Here is a 22914-nt window from a genome sequence, read left to right on the forward strand (position 1 = left end):
TTTTTTCTGTCATCTAAACCTACTTTTTAATGATTTAACTCCACAAAATTCATAGCCTTGCACAGTTTTGAATAAAGTGTCTTCAGACTGAAGCATGTGATGTAGCAACGGATTGCTCACCAGTATTGAAAATCCAAACTTGTTTTTTAGTATCTTATGGCTACTTTATGCAATTTACATAATTAAAGTATAATTATGTGTGAATGGGAAACTCTTTAACACTCTTTGTCACATGTGCAATGTGCAATATGCTTAATAAGAATGCGTACTGTGCAATATGTAAAAAACAAATGTACAACAATCACTCTATTTCTGCCACAGTTCCAGATTCCTACCTCCCATGCCAATGTGTCTTCTTTTCTCTAATATGGTAGTATGCTTCTGTTGCAATAAATGTTCTCCATGAGGCACTGTGCTGCGCTCTGGACCTCACCCTTATAAAATACCTTTAAAGTAAACATCTAAATAAGTAAATAATAGCAGAATCAACCCACGTGCACAGAATGGACTAGAGTAATACATGATATTTTTTCCTTACAGGGATCTGCTCTTTATTTGGGAACAGCATTCTCCTCTATGTTTCCTACAAGAAAAAGCATTTGCTGAAGCCAGCAGAATATTTCATCATCAACCTCGCCATCAGTGACCTTTGCATGACCTTCACATTATTTCCTCTTGCCATTACATCCAGTTTTGCGCACAGGTATGTCCTTCCTACAGACAAATGCACTATATTTACGCCCTGCAATGTGTACATAATTGTGAATGTATGTTATACCTATTGTAACGTTACCATTACATTTATTGATAAGCAAGGCGGGCAATATTTCTATTATCGAGTTGGTAATAATGTTCAGGAGGAGATGGATTTCAAAAAGTAATGCCTCTGTCCCCAAACTAGCCTAAATAGGGTTTTAGCACACCTTCCCCGGAGAGTGGGGAGGATAAGGAGGGTGTTTGCACCACCCTAACTTGGTGCAAACTCAGAACTCCGCTATTGTCCACTAGGACTTGAACTTTTTCTCGAATCAGGGCTGAATATGCAAATTAATTAACATTGCATTGACACTGAAACAGATTTTGTCCCACAGTAATGACAGAGAGGAATAAGATTGCAAACCGTAAAGGTTTATTAACAAATTAGTAAAGTTACACTCTTCAATCAAATCAATTAAATATTTTTCAAACTTCACCATACATGAATGTAATCCAAGTAACTCAATTTAGTAATGTGAATATTGTGTTATGAACGGTGACATATGCAAATCAAAATGACGGCTTGTTTCCATAAAGGAAACTCTCTAATGCTAGGCTACGGTTGTGGGCTGTTCTGGGAATTTCAGAAGCAGCAGGTGTCAGCAAATATAGCATTGAAAGAAGAACCAAATGAAGGTTCAAATTGGAATGAGAAGGAGTGTGCTTGCTGGCAAGAGTAACTCTATGAGCAGGAAAATAAGGAGCATTGGTCTCAGATGGAGGGTCAAGATTTCCTCCTGCAAATGTGGACAAGAGCTAGTGCATTAATTAACTAACTAACAAGTTTCATACAGTTAAAACATGAAAGTAAATTGAAGAGATACATTCTATAGAAAAGAGCGCTCCTGCTGTACTTGGTATCACCTCCTTTTCACAGATAATTCAATGACAACTTCCTTCCTCATTGCGACCTTCACGATAGATCACAAAGGATAATTCACCTTCTCAGTTTTCCATCCCATGCAGATGCTGAAATCACTGCCCAAACAAGTTAATTGCAACATTATCTCCTTGAAACTGTAATCTAACAAAGAATAGCATTCCTAAATGAGCACACAGTGACTGTGAGGCGTGAAACAAAAAAAAAGTGTTATGCACAGCAAGCAGAAATGTGGGTTACAGATTAACATATCATTATGTGTAACAGACTGATGGTGACACACCACTCCCCACTTCTTATCTCTTCTGGAAGGAGGGCAGTCTGTAATGCCAATATGGCTCGGTAACCCTTTCCTGAGGTTGTAGGTGGTACAATTGCACAAGACCTCCAATTGCTCCTTGAATACAGTGAACACGATGGTCTTTGGCAATGCATAGCTCAATCAATTTGGTGATGATGAACATAATGAACCTATGCATTGGGAATACATCATTTAGATTGGGTGCCAATAACCACCCGTTCATGATGATGGATGGGGTGACTACTGCCATAGGAACTCCTGCACATCACAAGCTGTTTGTGAAGTGTAGCGCTGACTCTGATGTAATTCCATCTACTACCTGTTGGGAGTTACTGCCCCTTACATACTGATATCACTTGTGTTTTTTAATCACGTTTGCTGAATATTTCATATATAACAGACATCGTTTAAACGGAGGTCTCGTTCATAAAACTCTTTTCCAGACATTTACGAATAGCGTCGAAAGCAATCTGTCGGCTTTAAGCATAAGGGGGCAGATTTACGTTCCCTGACGCATCCCTGCAAATCAGCAGGGATGCGCCTGGGAAGATGCATCATGCAAGTTTGTCCTTGCGCCACCGCAGATGCGCCGCATTTACAATGCGGAGCATCGTGGCGCAAGGAACAGCAGATGCGTGATGCATCTGCCGGCGTGAGGTTGGCGCAGTGATGAAGTTGTGTCGCAAACGCGACGCAACTCCAGCACTGTTCCAACCTGCCCTATCCCTAACATGGTGTGTCACGCCTTACGCCTGCTTGACGCAGGCGTACTGCTTGAAGCAGGCGTAAGGATTTGACGCACCAGCGTCGGAAAAGTGACCGCATGAATTCTTGTAGATTTCACTGCATCACTTTTCCGAGGCTTTTTCCAACGTAACGCCCACCCTGCATACATTAAATGTGACGCGGGTTTAATGTGGCGCAGGGCTTTACAACGTGACGCATCTCCCGAGATGCGTCACGTTGGTGTTAGGAATGCTTGAATTAATCTCAGCCACTGTCAATAGCTCGCAGCTACATTCCAGTCCATCGTTTTTCACTCACTGTACTGCTCTAGACAGGGACCAACCACAGGCAAACCAGCATTAGTCCTGTTGCAATAGGCACAGTCTGGCCAGAACAGTCAGGTCAAGTCCCCTCCAGAAAGGAACACAGACAAACCAAGGGGCAGATTTACAAGCTCCTTGCGCCACTTTTGCGTAACTTTTTCCATGTTAAAAGTGACGCAAAAGTGGCGCAAGGGGCTTGTAAATCTGCCCCCAAGCTTCTTAGGCTTCCTCAGTGTGGTAAAGCTTGAGTCTTCTGGTAAAGCGAGTATAAAAAGCACATCTTTGTATTCCTGTTTCAGTATTTTTTTGTGCCAGTGTTCAGCATTTGTTTTGAGGGACTTTGAAAATCCCTCAAAATATAACCAAAGTGAACTGAAATCATCTACATTAGAGATACTATTTGTAACTGTCCACTTAAATGTAGCAGCTGTGAAATCGCCTGGGAAAGAAGTTGTATCGTATTTGAGTTTTACCTCAACTACAAATCTGCTTTTTTCCAAAGAGTTCAAAAGGATGATGACGATAATGAATTCAGACCTAATTAAACACTCTTACACCCAGAAAGTCTCTTAGTTCAGAGCAGTTTCGAACAAAAGAAGTATTTATGACAGGTGTTGCATAAAAGAGCAGATTTGTAAGTTTTTCCCAGATAAGTAAATGACCAATGATTGCCTTTAAGTTAGGAGGTAATAAGTTCCACAGTAAAGGTACAGCGACCGAGGAAGCATGACCTCCCAGGCCGGGTCTGCAAAATCCATTGGTGGAACTGATTATCTGACTGACAGAGCGAATGGCTGTGGATGGACAATATCTGATCAAACCTGTAATTAAAAACGGTTGTGCTTTGCCGTAAATCACGCCATGCACAATGTACGTGGGGAATAAATCATTAATGTTTTTAGACACGTACTATGCTTATTCTCTGCGGCTAAGATAAAGTCAGAGTAAAAACGATTCTTTGTCACTTTAATGACTGATATATTGCTCAGGAGCACTTTTTATATTAATTTTGTTTTGCTGTGTTATAAAAGCGGTGCCAGTTCCTTCCTGTGCATTTAGCAGCTTTTTCTAGAATTCGCGGATCCGTGTGGGACAAGGAGCCCTGAAGTCATTGGCCGATCAGTAAGTCCCGGCATCATTATCTTCTGGCTCCACTGATAGCACCTCAGCCGGAAGTTATATGCACGTTTCAGATCTATCTTGGCTCCATAAAGTATACCTCCTTTTGATTTCCTCAGTGAAGTAAACAGATGGCTAGTGGCTGACCAGATTCTCTTGTGAGCACAGTTTCCTCTCTTTATGTGCTATGTTACAGGACCATGGCGAGTGTGCTGTATAAAAAGTAATGAATCACACAAAACAAAGCACAGGACAAGCAGTATCTTAAGCAAATCCTCCATAGGGACAAGTATTGGTAAGTGCTTAAAAAAAGAAAATGCATGGGAAGTTGTTCATTTTTAGGGCTGTTGTCCAGTCCTACTTAGAAATAATCTCTCTAACTTCAATTGCCCTGAAAAAAACAGGGTGTTATCTGAAATACAAAGCTTAAATGATCAAATACTTCACTCTGTGGCCTAGTGAAGCAAGGGCACTTTCAGAGCAGTGGCTACTGCAGTGTAATTTAATGTATATTTAGGCCAGGGATGTATGTCCATCACCATTGAAGAGTGAAGCCTCTACAAATATACCTTCCTAATCCTTTTAACAATTTTGAAATGGATATTTCTATATCGCCCAATGATGAAAAGATATTGGGTCCAATTCACAAATTGTTAGGATATACTCTTGTAATACTCCTGAAAGGTGTGTAACACAGAGTCCCATTTCCCATGCAGTGTGGGGGTCGAGGGCTCCTGGTCTTTTGGGGCCCACTCACCCTCCTGCCATCTTCACCCTGCACTGGCTGCATCATTTTAGAAAGCCGTCCGGCGTCCACTCCGATTTTTTCTGCAGGTCTACCTGGATCAGGGTGGGCCTTGCATGTAGTTCACAGGAGGGCTTCCTCAGGTTTAATTTCTCCCCGGACTCCTGGCTTACTACTTAACTCCAGGAACAAGCAAGGACTACCACTAAAGTAATTAGAATATGAAAATATCTCAATGAACGTTGCATCACCTTATATAGCAACACATTTGTCACAATCATATTGTTCACTCTACGTTCACCATGAGGTAACTCCAACATTTATCCTCCCTTGTCCTGGCTTAATGGTTATGAATTCCTCAGTAATAACAATATCCACTCCCAGTATCTTTATGCAGGGTCCTAATAATTCCCTATCTGAGTTTCGATTTTAAACTTGTGCTTGTGAGACCCAAATAAACAATTTCTGTCTTACTCAATACACTAGTTTAGACCTACATCCAAGTCTCCTACCGTCATCATCACCATACACATGAAAGGTGAAAAAAATCAAATCATGGTGAGCCCACCAGGGGAGAGGCGCTAGAGAGCCCAAAACAAAATGGCAGCACCTTAGTGCTGCTCGGCCAGTCGGGCCGCAATCCGTTTAAAAATCCTACAGTAGCGCTGCCATTGAGAATGAAAACAGACAGGGACAGAGCAAAGATGCCCCAAAGAACTAATTGACGGACAGCGAGTCGGGGGTTAAGCAAGCTGCCTCAGGATGCAAGCTGGTGCAAGGCCTTTGAAAAATGGCGTCTCCCCTGTGCCGCTATTGAGACGTCGAGTGCGGTGACATCTATGGAGCGGATAAACGACTGCTGGGGCTGCTGTCTGGTGCTGCGGTGGACCGGAGCCGAGAGACAGAGGGGCCCGACTACTCAAGGTGAGCATGGGGAAAGCGGTGCCGATCCGCGACGGACTGCTGCGATACGTGAGACTGGGTGGGCCGATCCCAGGTGTGGCTGCCTAGACAGAGCCAGCCCTGCCAGTCAGAAGCTGTGGTGCATGAGGTCTGGGGAGCCAAGGGACAGCGGCTGCATCGACAGAGGCATAGCACCATATAGGATCATTACAGAGCAGACTGAGGCTGGCAGGCGACATGGAGCCATGAGGAGCGGTGCAAAGACATCGCAGTGGAGAGGCAGCCCAGCACCCGGCCTGTCAAGAGGGGGTACGCTGGGCCGAGTGAACTGACCAATCCCGCAGTGAAATGCAAAGTGCTGCAAGTGAAGGGATAAAGGTACACAAGATACTCACTTGGACAATATAAATAGTGGTGCAGTAGGCTGACAGAGCGAATTAGGCATAAACAGACAAGAGAGTGGCCTACTTTGAGAGAGTGGCGAGTAGGATGAAGCAGGCGTGTAGTGGTGATGAGCTAACTCCTGTGCGTCTGATACAGAGAGTCATTAACATTGCTGGGAGGGCACTGACATGGCTGGAATACCTGGATATGGTGATCCCCCAAAGAGCATTCTAATATAGGAACTGCCAAAATTACCAGGTGCTTGCGGGATGCACTACTACTACACAGCCTGTAAAACTAGACTGGCAGTCCAGAAGCACTGCAAACCCCAGTGCAGCTGCTCAGCAGAGCGGGCAGCGAATTAGTGGTACCGGTGGAAGAGCTCATGCTGGGCGGCATCTGCGAGTGGCCATTACAACAGAGTCAACTGCTGTGCCAAGTGGAGGAGGATTGAGCAGTGAGTGTGCTGGCGCAGGAACTCCTGGGCACAGACTACAAAGAAGCAACATGGGTAAATCGTACAAGCAACAGTCCAAGCTTACCTTTGAATCCAAACGCCTTACTAAATCCCAAACTCAAGCAGCATTGGAGAATGAACAAGAGTCAGAGGTGGGGGGCACCAGCATGATAAAAAGCACCCTCCTGGAGATGCTGCAGAGTTTACAACCTATTGATAATAAGATAGACAGCCTTAATCTCAGACTGGATAACATGGCGGCACAACTGTATAAACATGGGTCTCGCCTTACAGAAGTGGAGCAACGTATATCCACGGCAGAGGTTACGTTGGGCACGGTCAGTACATCGTGTTCACAAATGGAGACGCTCTTAGCTGTGATACAGGCCAAGAATGAGGACCTTGAAGCTATGTTGCGGTGTAATAATCTCCGCATTACAGGATTGCCTGAGTCCACCAAAACAGGCAGAATGCAGCTATATATGGAGGCCATGTTGAAAGATATGCTAGGCGCGGAACACTTCTCACCAATGCTCATTGTAGAGTGGGCACACAGATCCTTGGTCCCCAAACCAATACCGGGCGCTCTGCGTAGGCCCATAATTGCTCGCTTGTTGAATTATCGAGCTCAAGATACAGTGCTTAGACTAGTCAGAAAGAAGGATACCATGACATATCAAGGGATCGAGGTTGCTCTGTATCCGGACTTCACGGCGGCTGTGCAGCAGGCAAGACGGGAGTTCCAACAGGTCAAGAAGAAAATGCAAACTCTGAAAATGTAGTACGCCATGTTGTATCCTGTGAATCTCAGAATCCAACACAAGGGCAAAACCAGGATATTTTTGTCACCCAAAGAAGCATTGACATTTGTCAAGCAACTGGAACAACAAGAGGTAGTGAGGCGCTCAGGCGATGTTACGGACAATGAAGATTGAACTGTTTCGGCTTGCTGCAAAGCCATGACAAGCGCTTGGTAATCAGCGAGGGATTGTAGGTGGGAGTCGACTTAGAAACTGTCAAGGAGTATATGGTTCTTATGAATCCACTGTGTTACTGATAGGCCAGAGGGTGACAATGTGTATTGCCCAGTATGCTATTATGTTGAGGACATAGAATGCCTTCTGATAGAGGCTGGGAATGGCATCTATATAAACGGGCATGGACAATGACTGATAAACTGAGGCATAAAGGGTGGACTCCAATATGCGAAGCTGCAGCGGCACATGAAGCAGCCCAAACCCACCCTAACACCAAGGGGGTGAGTGGGCCACTGGCAACCCCCTAGAGGGGAAAACCCCAACTGTTAAACATTTACTTGAACCACAATACTGGTGACCATATAGTATAATGGATGCTTTATTGTTTTTCTGTTATGGCTTGTTCCAAGAAGGATTTGCTGGCATGATTGGGATGCAAAGGTGGGAGGGTGGAGTATTTGGGGATCTATATTTGGACAAAAGCATGGTGTGCATGTTACAAGGGTTGCTGCGATCACAGAGACAGCTGCATAACACGCATTCGCATATCAGAGTGAATGGCAATGGGAGACACAGGCGGTAAACACTAAGAATGTGATATCCTGAAACATGGAATGTTCGGGGCCTCAACAACCCAAAGAAAGCGCGTCAGGTGCCGTCCTGGTTAGACCGGCAAGGTATACGGGTGGCACTCCTACAGGAAACACACCTTATCAACCGAACAGAGAACAAAGTGGCAGAAAGATTGGCTGGGGTGAAGCTAGCATCCTCCTACTCCTTGTATGCAAGGGGCGTGATGATTCTCATAAAAAAGAATGTGCCCTTTGTACTCATACATTCTGATGTGGATGAGCAGGGACGGTATATAATAGTGCAAGGGAAATTATGTGGCACAATGGTGACCATTGTCAATGTCTATGGGCCTAACGTAGACGACCCTGCATTTTTCGCAACAATATGTGTCAAGTTACACAAACTACCGCCTCCTGCAATTATTTGTGGCATGGATTTTAATGCTTCATTGGTACAGGATGAGGATCGGTTGTCTGCAGCGGAGGGGCACATAAAAGGGCGACAGAGGTCATTGTGGGTGCATGAGGGACTTTGGTCTCATTGATATCTGACGGATGAGGCACCCTGGAATCAGAGAAGGCACGTACCACTCCTACATAAATAAGTCATGGTCACAACTGGATTATTGGCTAATCACAAAAAACAAAACTAAATGGATTATTGGGGTCAAACACTTACCAAAGACATTGTCTGATCACGCACCGGTTCTGATGACTATGTCAATTCCCTTTTATCATTATGCTCTTACGATGTTAGTTTTCTCCTTCCTTCAACTCTAACTTTATAGTAGTGTTTGAATATTGTTACGATTATTGTACTCATGTATTTCCTATCCGGCGCAATCAGCCCGAAAGCTTAGACCCACAGTAAACATTTCCGTCCCATTTGTGCTGTGCTACACTTGCACAGAATATCTTTTACCCTTTCCATTATTTTTCCACTCCATCTTTCTTACTATTGCTTATTTTTCTATATATCATTTAGCCAACTCTTTCATAATTTTTTCACTTTTTTTTATTTATTATTCTTTAGAACATTATCTATCCTTCAAATTTCTCCTTGCCTGGAATCTATTCTTTTCCTTAGTTTTCCCGTTTTTTCCCCTCTTTTCTTCTTTCCTGCTCTTTCTCAACCCCTTTCCTATTGCATATTAGCATAACCTGTTTAGATTTTATCTTCATATCTTATTTCTTTCTTTATTCTCATCACCTCCACAACTTACAACTCCTTACTCCTAATATTGGCATCTTTATACCTTCACTGCGCCTATAACATTGAGCACATCCTCTTTTTCTCGACCATTACGCATAATATCGTGGAATGTTAACGGCCTTACGCACTTTATAAAATGCAAAAAAGTACTCTCTTTTCTTAAAGGGAAAAAAACTGATATTGAGCTTTAACAGGAGACCTGTTTAGATGCTTTGGAAACATCTAAATTACAGCGAGACTGGGTAGGTAAAGTTATTCATTGCAGATTAACAACACGATCATCTTCTGATAAGAACCAACCACGGAAATGTGGTGTGGTCATCCTTTTACACAAATCTCTACCTGTAACAACTGTCAAAATCTGGATTGATCCAGAAGCCAGATATGTCTTTGCTAAGTTTAAAATTTCAGTCATGACCTTCTGTATTGTTTCAGCATACGCACCAACTGGTGCTAAATGCTCCTATTTTCTTAATTTGAACCGTCTACTCGTTGAGATTGGAGCATCCAGTTATATCATTGTTGGTGACTCGAATCTTGCCCGTGACGCGGTTTTAGATAGAACAGGCCCCTTAGACAGATGTAATGTTGGTGACCGAGCCCTACTGAGTGATATAACTTCGGGCAATGGTCTAGTAGATCACTGGCACCTTCGTCATCCCTCAGACCAAGAGTATACCTTTCTCTCCTCTGCCCATGGCGCACCATCTAGAATAGACTACTTTTTTATTTCCCATTCAGTTGTTGTACTCACTAACGAATCCACGATTCTAGAAGCAGCTGTTTCTGATCATTCCCCAGTTCTTCTTGCTCTGGAAGTAGGTTTAGCATCTCCAGGTTGAAAATCATGGCGTATGAATATTCAAAAATACTGTTCACCTCAGGGGCAAAATCAATTACATTCTAACTTTTCTGAATATATAATCAATAACAAATCATCAGTTACCTCTTGCAGAACCATTTGGGCGGCTGCAAAAGCAACTATTCATGGCCAACTAATGAGAGATGCAGCTGTAGCCAAAATCAGCATCTTTACGTCGTACTGAACTTGAAGTCCAAATTGTTTCGCTTACTCATCTATATACTTCTCTTCCTATAGTGACCAATCGCAAAAGTCTAGAGGTAGCTAAAATGGCAATTAATAATCTTTACACTTCAAAAGCAGAGTATGCTCTTCAACGTTTAAAAGGTAGACATTATGAGAAAGGGGAGAAAGCTGGCCATTTGCTCGCAGCACAGCTACAACAAAGTGAAGCTTCTATGGCTATATCTGCATTACTAACAGACTCTGGCGAGATTATCACCAAACCACAAGGTATTGTAAATACTTTTGCATCCTTTTATAAAACCCCTTATACTTCTGAGAACCCAGCAACTCAAGATCAAATAGCCGCATATCTTGCGAAAATTGATCTTCCATGTCTCACAGATGAGGGTAGAGATATAATCGGGGGTGACATTACTAAGGATGTAGTGGCTACAGCTATCTCTAAACTACCTTATCATAAATCCCCAGGTGAAGATGGGTTTCCTGCAAAATATTATAAATGGTCAGGGGAAGAAACAATTAATACTCTACATTTTGCTCTTCATTAAACTATTCAGACATCTTCTCTTGGTTCTATTTCTAATAAAGCATTGATTGCAGTCATACCCAAGCCCGGTAAGGATCTGCTCATATGTGGTTGCTACCGCCCCATATCCTTGCTTACCTGTGATGTTAAAATATTTGCAAGTATTTTGGCATCACGATTACGTAAAGTTATTCCCTCTCTAATACACCATTCACAGGTTGGCTTTGTCCCAGGTCGTTCCTTTAGAAAGCATCTCCGATCCTTAGCTCATACTTTTGATCTGCGAAAAAATTGACAGAGGGAACGATTGCTCTTTCTTTGGAAGCAGGAAAAGCATTTGACCGCATTGACTGGACTTATCTTTTTGCTACCATGAAACGCTTTGGCCTAGGGAATCAATTTATCTCTATGGTTCGTTTACTATATGATAACCCCATAGCACAGGTCAATTGTGGAGGTTTTCTTTCTTATTCCTTTCCAATTCGAAGAAGTACCCGTCAAGGTTGCCCACTATCTCCATTTTTATTCTTATTAGCGATGCAATCCCTTGCCACACTCATTCACCAATCATTGCAGATTCAAGGTATACCCATAGTAGGAGGAGTGTCAAAGCTATATTTATATGCTGATGATATCCTTATTACACTAAAAGATCTCTCCCACTCCCTACCAACTTTACTTGATATCATCAATGAATTCTCAATAATTTCTGGCTATAAGGTGAATTAGGACAAAAGTGAAGCTCTTCCACTCTCCTCTGGTACCACAAAAGCTTCAATCGATGGATACCTCTTTTGCTGGAAATCATCCCAATTAAAATATTTAGGAATTTTGATTAATAGCGGACTTGAGAGAATGGTTTTGGATAATCTTTCACATCTTATTGCACAAATGGAAACTGATTTTGCCAAATGGTCACTTTTGGGCTTCTCTATGTGGGGGAGGGTTCAGGCAGTGAGTATGGTAACTCTACCCCGCTTTACTTATACACTAGGTATGCTTCCAGTTGTAATTCCTTTGAATTTACTTCGCCGTATAGATTCCCGTATTCGGTCATTTGTCTGGGGAACTATGCGTCTTCGCCTAGCAGCTGCTAAACTACTAGCACTTCGTTCTCATGGTGGCTTAGGTTTACCATCATTAGAACATTATTCCTTGGCCTTACATCGCTCACAATTGGCTTATCTACTTCCAGGTGAACTGATACTCCACAATGGGTTACTCACAATTGGCTTATCTACTTCCAGGTGTAACTGATACTCCACAATGGGTTACAACAGAACGCTTAATATTCAATGCGACGATGGTCTCAATTTCTTATACAGTATTCATAAACCTCAAATCTCCCCTCCGCATCCTGTGGTTCATGCTACATAACAAGCATGGCAAAGAGCGCATTGTCTTTTAAGAGTTGCCCATCGTTTACATTCTAAAGCTCCACTACGGGGTAATGAACGTATTTGTATTAGTGGTCATGAGCTTCATTGGACTGACTGGAGTTCGAAAGGAATCCAGATATTAGATCAGATCATAATAAACGGTGAACTGATATCCTTTGATCTTCTTTGTGAAGAATTTGACCTTCTTTTACACCAGACTTCACGACATCTACAACTACTGCACTGTCTGAGGAGATGTCTTGGACCTCCACCTTGGACATCAGAACCATCGCCGATATTGGACTATGTTCATACCTGTGGTAAACACAAAGGAGTGATGTCTGGATTATATCATGCTCTAACTAACCATCTATACTCACAACCACTTCTTAAAGCTCTTCACGTGAAATGGCAAGAACGCTTACATATTTCAATAGACGAAAATGTATGGCCGGATATTTTGGAAGCACTGGACAAGGGCACTCGTGAAGTGTGCTTGAAATTTTGCCTTTTTAAAACACTGCATGACTAGGACTGAACACCATCAAAATTGCACCGAGCAGGATCAATAACGCACTCTAAATGTTGGAAATGTTCTGGAGTTCATTGTGATCTCCTCCATTTACTCTGCAAGTGCACTTCTCTACAGCATTTCTGGACACAAGTAGGAGATACATTAAAAGAAACTATTCTTCTCAAACTCCCTCTTACCTCCCCCACTATCTTACTGCACGATCTTGAAAGTTCTTATGACATCACACATCCTCAGCGCCGACTCTTCCATACTGCTCTTTCTACAGCTAACATTTGTATTCTAAGATTGTGGCAATCACCTAATCCTCCGTCCGACTGGATGGCCGCGATGATCCAGACAGCTTCACATGAACATATAATATATAAATTACCAGACCAAGAAGTAATATTTTATCAAGTATGGACTCCTTTTCTCCGAGATCCTTAAATGTTTTCTCTTACTGACTTGTCTGTTCTTTCCTTCTATCCTCTTTTTTCTTCTGGCCCATCCCTACCTTATTTTTCCGGTCAGGTGGTTTCTCTCTTGTTTTTCCTTTCTTCTAATTTCTTTATCTATCCACTTTTCCATTTTTTCATTCAATTAAATAGCTTATTTCTTTATTTTCCCAAATATCTATCTATTTAATTACCTATCTATTTATTTACCCACTTATCCATTTATCTACTGATGTATTAATCTATTCGTTTATTTTATTTTATTATTATATTATCCTTTATTATTTCCCATCACCCATGTATATATATCATAATTCATACCATGGATTTAATATATTTTATCAGTTCTAAATGATATTTGCCTGCCCCATAATTTATCTTGTCTAACTTCTTTTCTTGATTATTACTAACCTGAGTTCGATTTCCTAGCATATAATTTCCAATATTCTCCTTTTCTTTCATTGATACCTTGTCTTTTATCTCATTTCTCCCACCTTCTTCCCTTTCCTCTCTTACTCACAAGTTTTTTTTTTCTTTATATTACACTATGTATGTAAAGCCGTTGCGTTGTTTTGGGTCCTATTATGATGTGCTACACCTTTATGAATTTATTTACCTTTATCTTTTCAATAAAGAATTGAGACACAAAAAAAGAAGATTAGGGCATCATCTGTGCATAGTGCTCCCATTTAAACCCCTGCACATCAATACGGAGCCACTCAGCAAGAGGCTCTATGGCTAGCGCAAAGAGCAGCAGGGACCGCGGACATCCCTGATGCATGCCACCCCTGCTAGACAAGGGTTCGGAGACTGCAGTTCCCACTCAGACATGGGTGGTAAGATCAGTGCAAATGAGTTTTGCATATGTTATGAACTTGGGCCCAAAGTGAAACTGTTGGAGTAATGCAAATAGCTATTTCCAACCCACCAAGTCGAATGCTTTTTCTGTGTACAACAGCTGCATTACTGTAGGGCCAGCAAGCTGGTCAGCGAGGGATGGTATGCGGGGCCCACGCTTCTGGAATTTCAAATAATATTGCGCGGGCTTATCATAGCCGGTCGTAATTTTTACTCACTATGGTGGAACCAAAGACCTCAATGAAAACTACCACCTAGAAGATGAAATGAAGACTATTACAACAAATACATCTCTAAGATAACACAGGCTAGTGTTCTGGGCCACATACTCGTTGGAAAAACGTTCAATCTGTGCTTAAATATAGAATACTCGCTGGAGACACATTTTCCTAATATAAGCCAAGCTGATACAATCTTTATATAAACAGTTCTTACGAAATAGAAGGAATATGTCTACAATAAGCGGACAACGAATGCCGCACATTTTGAAATTTTAGTGCTCTGTTGGAAAGGAAAGGATTAAAATATCATTGGGAAATATAAACGTCTGAACGGAATATAGAGATTCCAAATATTTGAAAAAGCCCTGAGGAAGTCACAAGACGTGACGAAACACGTGTCGGCTGTTGCGGCTGCTACCCATTTGGACCAAGACCTTGAGATTACAAATTTCTACCTTATGAACTGTCCGCCAGAAGCATATGTACTTAGGGAACTTCGATTTTCTCTTGGTCTCCTTTAGAATTGTGATGTTCTTTTGCAAAAAGTCTTTCCAAATTAAATTATTTTTTATACATATTTTGTGAGAACCTCAATCTGCTTTGTAGCCAGTAACATATTGATGATACATTATGGTTGTTTTTTTTTGTTTTTTTGGTTAAATACCAATATGAATAATAGCTGTTACATTTGAGTGCCGGGATATTTGTATATAATCTTGTTTATCACGGGGAATGCATCGCATGATCTGTGTAGTCCAGCACCCAGGTAGTAAGGTGCATTCTTATCCCGAGTGGCACCGTAATAATATGGTTGTTCCTGTTGTATTCGAAATATTACATGACAAGTGTTATTGAATACCTAATCTGATCACATCAGCTCTGTTGAGGTGCGTCTTGCTTGACATTACTACCGTTTAATTTGTTGGCAAGGGCGAGTGCATTGTGCAACCTTTGTATATTGTGTCTGGTGGCGCACAAGGGCATGAAACCACCGAGGTCACGATGAACCAGGAAGAGTAGGACTTTAAGCAAGCCATTGGCTAGGGCTTTGGCTATGATCTTGGCTTTCGTACTACTAAGGTAGATTGGGAGGTAGGAGAAGCATTGGTCTGGGGGCTTCCCTGGCTTGGAAATCACTACTATCTCTGTGGAAGTCATGCAGAAACTGCCCAATTCCAACCACCTTTTCAGGACTGCAATTAGGGGTTCGCCAAGTTTGGTCATAAATAATTTGAAAAGCTTGCTCTGGAAGCCATTGGGGCCCTATGTTTTCTCTGATTGCAAGTCGCTTAGGGCCATTGCTAGTTCTTCGGGAGTGAGGTCTGTGTCCAGCATCTATCTATCAGTCACCCAGTGACGGCCCGTATAGGGCGTGTTACCGGGGCGGTGATGTGGGGCAGAGGAGGGGCAGGGTGGGGGGTTGCAAAATGCGGCATACGGCCGATTGCAGGTAAGTTACGAAAAAAATAAAGAAAACAAATTTGGTTGCGCGCGCTGCATCACATTTGGCGATGCTGCGCGCGCAGCGAAATTCGTTTTATTTATTTTTTTCGTAACTTACCTGCAATCGGCCGTATGCCGCATTTTGCAACCCCCCATCCTACCCCTCCTCTGCCCCACGTCACCGCCCAGGTAACACGCCCTATACGGGCCGTCGCTGCAGTCACCAATAAAGTTCTGAGGAGTAGGTCAGATACAAAACAGAAAATTTGTGTGTCTGACAAGTGATGGCACGAAGCGTATAAGTTTGCGTAGAAGTGGGTGAATTGTTGTACTATAGCACTGTTTCCAGAAATGTTTGAGCCTGTGGAGTACATAAGTTAGAGGATCAGGGTGTGGTGTTTGATGTTAGAGCAAAGGTAGTGTAATAGCCTGCTGGCCTTGATAGAGACAGGGTTGTTGGGATGTAAGCCGCACTGTCTTGGCCTTGTACACGAGCCAGTGTTGTAACTGGGATTCAGTGTTTAGTTTGTCTCTAAGTAGTCCTGGATAGGGAGTGCAGGCGTAACATGACTCCGACATTTGGATTTGCATTTCCAAGACCCTGTCAGTTTGCCATTTCCTACGTTTTTTTCCGGTCAGGTAGTTTATAATCTCTTCCCGAAGTGTTGGTTTAGGACCCTCCCACAGCATGCCCGGTAATCCCACAGAGTGCTGATTTTCAGTCAAATAGGTGTTTCCCCCAAGTGTGAAGTGAGTGCCATGTATTGAAGTGACCAGGGGTCGGCACCATCTGAAAGACTTTAGGGTAAATGAAGCGTTAATAGGGAGTGGTCAGATAGCCCCCGGGGGAGGATCTACTCATCTAACAATTTGCGCTATTCTGACTTCAAGAGGAAAAAGTAATCCAATTGGGAGAATATATTATATGCCCCTGAGTAGAACGTGTACTCCCTGTCTCCCCGATGGAGCCGGCACCAGACGTCTTATGACTCCATGGCCTCCAAGAAGGGCTGAAGTCAGGAGAAAATGTGCATCATCCCTCCTCCGCTGCGGAGTCTATTGAAGTTGTCATTTATTGCCCCATTCCAGTCTCCACCCAGTACAAAGGGTCCCACCAGGAGGGTACCAATGATTCTTGTAACTACTTTTGGAAAGGAGCTGGTGAGCGGGAGCTCGGCGTAGACATTCATAAATGCCAAGGTTTCCCTGAACAAATGATTGGTGACTGCAATGTACCTGCCTCTTTGGTCGGTCGAGGTTTGATGCACCACCTGGGGAGGTGTCCTTTGATCAGTATTGCGACTCCCCTGGGATCTGTTGTGAGTCCTGAGTGAAAACCTTGGGTATAGACAAAGCGTCAAGATCAGAAAAAAGGAATGGACCACTTGTACCTGTGTTACCAGGGTCAAAAACGGTTGGTACCTTTTACAAAAACCCTCATACACGTACGTAGGTGGGAAGGCGGTATATATTGGTTCTCCACCTAATCGTAACGTGACAGCATCATCATAGGGTTATTTTGGTATGCTGACCTCCACCTGAAGGGAAAACCACTGGTACAGTAGTGCCCAGAGACCAAAAAGGAAAGTGAAGTGCTATTGCTTCTTCCTCCCTCCCCCTTGTGATTAAATATAGACAAAGCGTGTCAGGAAGGGTACTTTGTTATCCAGTAAATGTGTTTCTTGTAGAAACAGGATATTGGCATGCAGTATCTTAGCTGCCCGGAGAACTGCTGTTCTCTTGACCATGTCCAACAGGCCTTTTTTTTTTTTTTTTTTTTTTCTTTTTGAAACCGTTTATTGCAATCTCAAATATATACAGGTACGGGCCTACAACCTTCCGGCCGGCCGCTAAAATGACAGAAATAAATGACATATATACAATAAGGCACTTGGCGTTACAGAGACGTTAAAACAGGAGGTATCAGCAACGTGGGCCACATGACTCTGAGCCCACAATACGGTTTCGTTTTATACAACACAACAACATAAAACCACACCCGCAAGGCAACCCGAGAGCGAAAATGACAACATACGCTCCTCAAATGGGGGGACCCCAACCCTACACTAAAATCGAAGGAGGGGAAGGGGAATAGGTCTGGGACTGGGAAAACTCTGTGCCCGGGATTGAGGGAGGGGGTCATCTAGGGGGACGGAGCTGGTGAAGCGGGAGGCAACAACGGCGGCTCACAAATACCCCCGCGGTAGGCGTTCCAGGGGCCCCACACCTTCAGCCACGCCCCAGGCTTACCCCGCGCCACATACACCACCTTCTCTCGGAACATGCACCAATCCATGTGTTCTTTCCAGGCCGACACTGCCGGGGGCCTCTGGGATCCCCACAGTTGAGCGATGTCACGTTTAGCAATCATATAACCCAGCGTCACCCATCGCGTCTGCGGAACCGAGTAGTCGGTCGGTTCCCACACATTCAGCAAGCATCTCCTCGCTTCAGGCACCAGCACGACATGCGTAACCGCTCGCAGGACCTCATGCACACCACGCCAGAATCGCTCCACCCTCGGACATTCCCACAGAATATGTAAAAAGGTCGCCAATGCACCGCACCCACGCTTACACAGTCCATCCTCGGCATAGCCCATACGCAGAAGCCCTGGCCCCGTCACGTACACCCGGTGAAGTATCTTAAGCTGGACGAAGCGAAGGCGAGCCGGGATGGCCACCTCCTTCGGGGAGGCCACCGTGGAAATCCAGTCCTCGTCGTCCAGCTCCAACCCATCGGCAACCCAAGCCTCGCGGAGCCCAGTCAGTAAGCCCGAGCGGTCATTAATCAACTTTTTGTAGATGAGGGAGATCGTGCTGTCCGGAACGTGGCCATCTAGCACTCTATCCTCCAGTGGGGAGGACTCCGGAATGGCGGCCACGTCTGGGAAGACAGAGCCCAGTGCGTGACGGACCTGCAGGTATCGAAAGTATTCACTGCCCTGCAGCTGAAACTCCGCCTGCAGTGTCTCGAAAGTTTTGAATCCTCCCCTCGTCCAGAGGTCCCCCACTGTACTAATGCCTATCGTGTCCCACCTATCGAAGCCCTTCGAGGTCCATAGGGAGCCCAACCTCTCAGACGCATACAACGGTGACGCCCGGGTCAAACGGTCCTTCCATCCCATAGCTGCATTGGCCGCGTGCCATACTCGCACCATGACACGCGTGGGTCCCGTCAGGCGGGAGTCGGGCACGCTAGTGTAGAGCGCTCGATTGTAATCGCCACCGGGCAGGAGCATCTTGTCCATTTCAAATGCCGGGTTTAAGGCGGGCCCGTAGAGGCCGTGATTAATTGCAGCTAAGTGGGAGGCCCAGTAATACCGCTTAATATCCGGGAGGGCAATCCCTCCGTCATACCACGGGAGCGTCAACTTTGCCAGGGCTATACGCGGCCTCCCGTCCCAGAACAGGCGGCGTTGCAAACTCTCCACCTCACGGAAGTAACGCGCCGGGACCAAGTCCATCGAGTTCTGGAGGGCGTACAGAAAGCGCGGCAACGACATCATCTTGAACAATGCCGCCCGGCCGAGCGGCGAAAGCGGCAAGCGCCGCCAGCGCGCGACGTCCTCCTTCAAGCGCTGGAGGGGGGGAAGCAAATTCCGCTCGTAGCGGGCCACTGGGTCCAGCGTGATATAGACGCCCAGGTAACGAAACCCCTGCGAGGCAATCTGGATCGGGCAGCCCCGCGGGAGAACAGGAGCCTCCCCGGAAAGCACATAGACACAGGATTTAGCCCAGTTGATGACAAGACCCGAGTTACGGCCGAAGGAGCGCAGAACATCAACCAGGACAATCAGTGATTTACGCGGGGAGGCTAAGTACAACAGGATGTCGTCGGCGTAGAGGGACACGCGGTCCTCATACTCAGGGGTCCAACGGAGACCACGGATAGAGGGGTGCCACCGCAGCCACTCCGCCAGGGGTTCCAAGGCCAGTGCAAACAGGAGCGGCGACAGGGGGCAACCCTGTCGCGTGCCCCGTCCGAGCACGAATGGGGCCGAGACTCGACCATTCACCACCACCTGCGCCAATGGGTCGGAGTACAACAATTTGACCCAGCTGATGAATCCCGGGCCAAATCCAAATTTCGCCAACATCGCCCAGATGTACGGCCACTCGAGCGTGTCAAACGCCATGGTGGCGTCCAAGGACGCCAAGATGGCCGGCTCCCGCACGAATGGAACACGCGCGAGCACCCCGTGCAAGCGCCGCAGGTTAAGGGCCGTGTTGCGATGGGGAATAAAGCCGACTGGTCTTGGTGGACCAGATCGCCCACCACGCCGACCAGCCGGTTGGCAAGCACCTTGGCGAGGATTTTAGGCTCCGCATTCAAGAGCGAGATCGGCCGATAGGATGTAACCCGGTCTCGCGGTCTCCCCTCCTTGTGGATAACCACGATGGTAGCTAGACGCTGGTCCGGCGGGAGGGAGCCCCGCGAGTGGGCCGCAAGGAACATCGCGCGGAGGTGAGGTGCCAGTACATCCGGTCGCAGCTTGTACAATTCGATAGGAAGGCCATTCGGGCCCATGGCCTTGCCCGAGGCGACCGAGCGTATGGCGAGCGCGATTTCATCCGAGGTGGGAGCGGCATCCAACGAATCCCTGTCCTCCACTGAAAGCGAGGGCAGCGCGATGTCCCGCAGCAGGGCATGGGAATCCTCCTCCGAGCAGGGAGAGACCGGAGAATATACCTCGCGGAAATAATCCGCGAAGCAAGAAACAATGCCTTCCGGCTCAGTAATTCGTACACCATCCATCCTCTCAATCAGCGGGACCACACGACTAGCTCTCTCCTTCTTATCCAACCACGCGATCAGTTTGCCAGCCTTATCACCCACATCGTACAGTCGCCCCTGTTGCTCTCTGCTAAGGCCCCTGGCCGCCTCCGTGACGAGGGCCCTATAGGCCGCCTGTTTAAGGTGTAGAACATGCAGCGCCGCATCAGTCACCCCACTCCCCAGACCACCCTCCAATTCAGTAATTTCGGCCTCCACCCGGGTCACCTCCTCCTGTGCGCGTCTGCGGGCATGGGAGATAAAGGAGAGGGCCTCCCCTCTGAGAACTGTTTTAAAGGCTTCCCACAGGGAGATAGCCGATGGAACGGACCCCACATTCTCCTCAAAATACCGTTGCAATGATTTAATCAGGTCAGCACGAATAGTGGGGTCACGCAGGTACCAAGCATTGATTGGGGCTACCCTGCCCTCTCCCCTCGGGAAGACACCCAAGTGCAGTAGGAGCGGGGAATGATCCGAAATACCCCGCGCCAGATGGCGCACCTCTCCCACCCTCCCAGCATAAGCCGCAGGGACAAGGACATAATCAAGCCGCGAGAGGCTACCATGGGCACCCGAATGGAAGGTGTACTGCAGCTGGGCGGGATGCTTTAGACGCCAGCAGTCCACCAATCCCAGTGTGTCTAAAAGGCCCGCTAACCACGCCTGTGCCCGGGGGAGGTCCCTAGGGGGATGACGATCCATAGTCCCAGAAGCCACCGCATTGAAATCCCCCCCAACCACCAGAAGCCCCCCCGGGAGGTCAAGGAGGAGGCGCCCCAGATCTGCAAAGGTGGTGGACTGTAGCCCCGGTGGGACGTACACAGAGACAAAGACAACTACCTTGCCCTCCATCCTCCCCACCAAGACAGTGTAGCGTCCCCTCTCATCATGGCGCACCTCGTCTATTTCCAACGGGAGCGAGTTCTTCACCATGATGCCCACCCCCCGCGAGCCCGACGTGAAGCCCGAGTGGGCCACCAAGCTATAGCCACGCCGATTCATGGCACAAAAGGAATTACCAATAAGGTGTGTCTCCTGCAGAAAGACCACATCAGGCGAAATCCGTTTCAGATACTGCAGGACCACACCCCGCTTGATCCTATCACCCAGTCCGTTAACATTCCAGGACAACAATGTCAAATCCCTACCCCCCATCACATAACGACGCCATCAGTTGTCCCCCCCAGAGCATCTCAAAAACAACAATACAATAACGGGTTTGCCTTGCGGTAAAAACGAACCACACCCCACCCCAACCCACCCAACCCAACAGAACTCCCCCCACCCTGCACCCCTGCATGAGCCCAAACAGCCCCCCCAAAGTGCAGTGTGCCTGTCGCCCCATAGATAAGAAAACTAACTAGTCCCCCAGAGGAGGAGGGAGATCCCCCAAGAGACCCCACACGACCTCCACGGAGGGGAACTTACCCTAACAGTCAATAGTGACAACAACGCAGTCCGGAGCAAGGCCTACCATTAGTCCCTCAGTCCTGATCCGGCGGGCCCTCCCCACCAACCGCACCCCCCCCACCCCCCCGGCCCCGATCTCCGGGCAAAGTGTCTAGCCAGTCCCCGGCCACCTCGGGTCGATCAAAAAAGTGCGTGTGGCCATCCACCTCCACTCTCAGCTTAGCTGGAAAAAGCATCGCATATTTGAGATTCAGGTCCCTTAGGCGACGTTTAACACCAAGAAAGCTCAGCCTCTGCTTTTGGACTGCCGGAGTGAAGTCAGGATAGAAATTGATGTCCATATTATCAAGTTTGACCGGCCCTTGTAGCCTGGAAGTCTGTAGGATAGCGTCTCTATCCCTAAAATTGAAGATCCGGGCGATGATAGGCCTCGGAGGGGCTCCAACCTTAGGCCTACCCCCGGGGACCCTGTGGGCACGCTCCACCGCAAAGAATTTACTCAGCCCCCGAGGCTGGAGATGGGTGAGAACCAGGTCCTCAACAAATAGATCCGCCGCCTCCGCCTCGCGTCCCTCCGGCACCCCGATAATGCGAACGTTGTTCCTCCGGGCCCGACCCTCGGAATCCTCCAGCCGACGATTCATCAGGGCGCTCGCCTGGCCAAGCCTGCGCACCTCCTGTTGGAGGGCCGCCACGTCCGTTGTGAGGCCCGTGGTAGAGTGGGCCAAAGAGTCGACCCGGTCGTTGGTTTTAGACAAATCAGCCCTCACGAGGCCCACGTCCACGAGGACCGAGTCAATCTTCTGGGCCAGAGTGTCGAAGCGCTGGTCCACCGAGGCCTTCATCTCGGCGATGGCGCCCATGACGTCTCGGAGGGTCAGGTCCGTGGGCAGAGCGGAAGCATCAGTCGGGCCCGTAGGGGACC

At 46.4% G+C, this 22914-nt stretch overlaps 1 protein-coding gene across 4 annotated transcripts in view; it reads left to right on the top strand.

Annotated features, from left to right (window-relative positions):
• The window catches only part of LOC146831401 (opsin-5-like), a 1129512-nt gene that overhangs the window by 612132 nt on the left and 494466 nt on the right, over window positions 1-22914 (top strand). For all 4 annotated transcript variants that reach the window (XM_085605702.1, XM_085605701.1, XM_085605703.1 and 1 more), the window contains exon 4: window positions 541-703. In XM_085605702.1, coding sequence (XP_085461828.1) covers window positions 541-703 — 163 coding nt within the window. The remainder of the gene's footprint in view (window positions 1-540; window positions 704-22914) is intronic.

The sequence above is a fragment of the Triturus cristatus genome, chromosome 5_1 (genome assembly GCF_964204655.1).
Source record: "Triturus cristatus chromosome 5_1, aTriCri1.1, whole genome shotgun sequence".
NCBI classification, from domain to species: domain Eukaryota; kingdom Metazoa; phylum Chordata; class Amphibia; order Caudata; family Salamandridae; genus Triturus; species Triturus cristatus.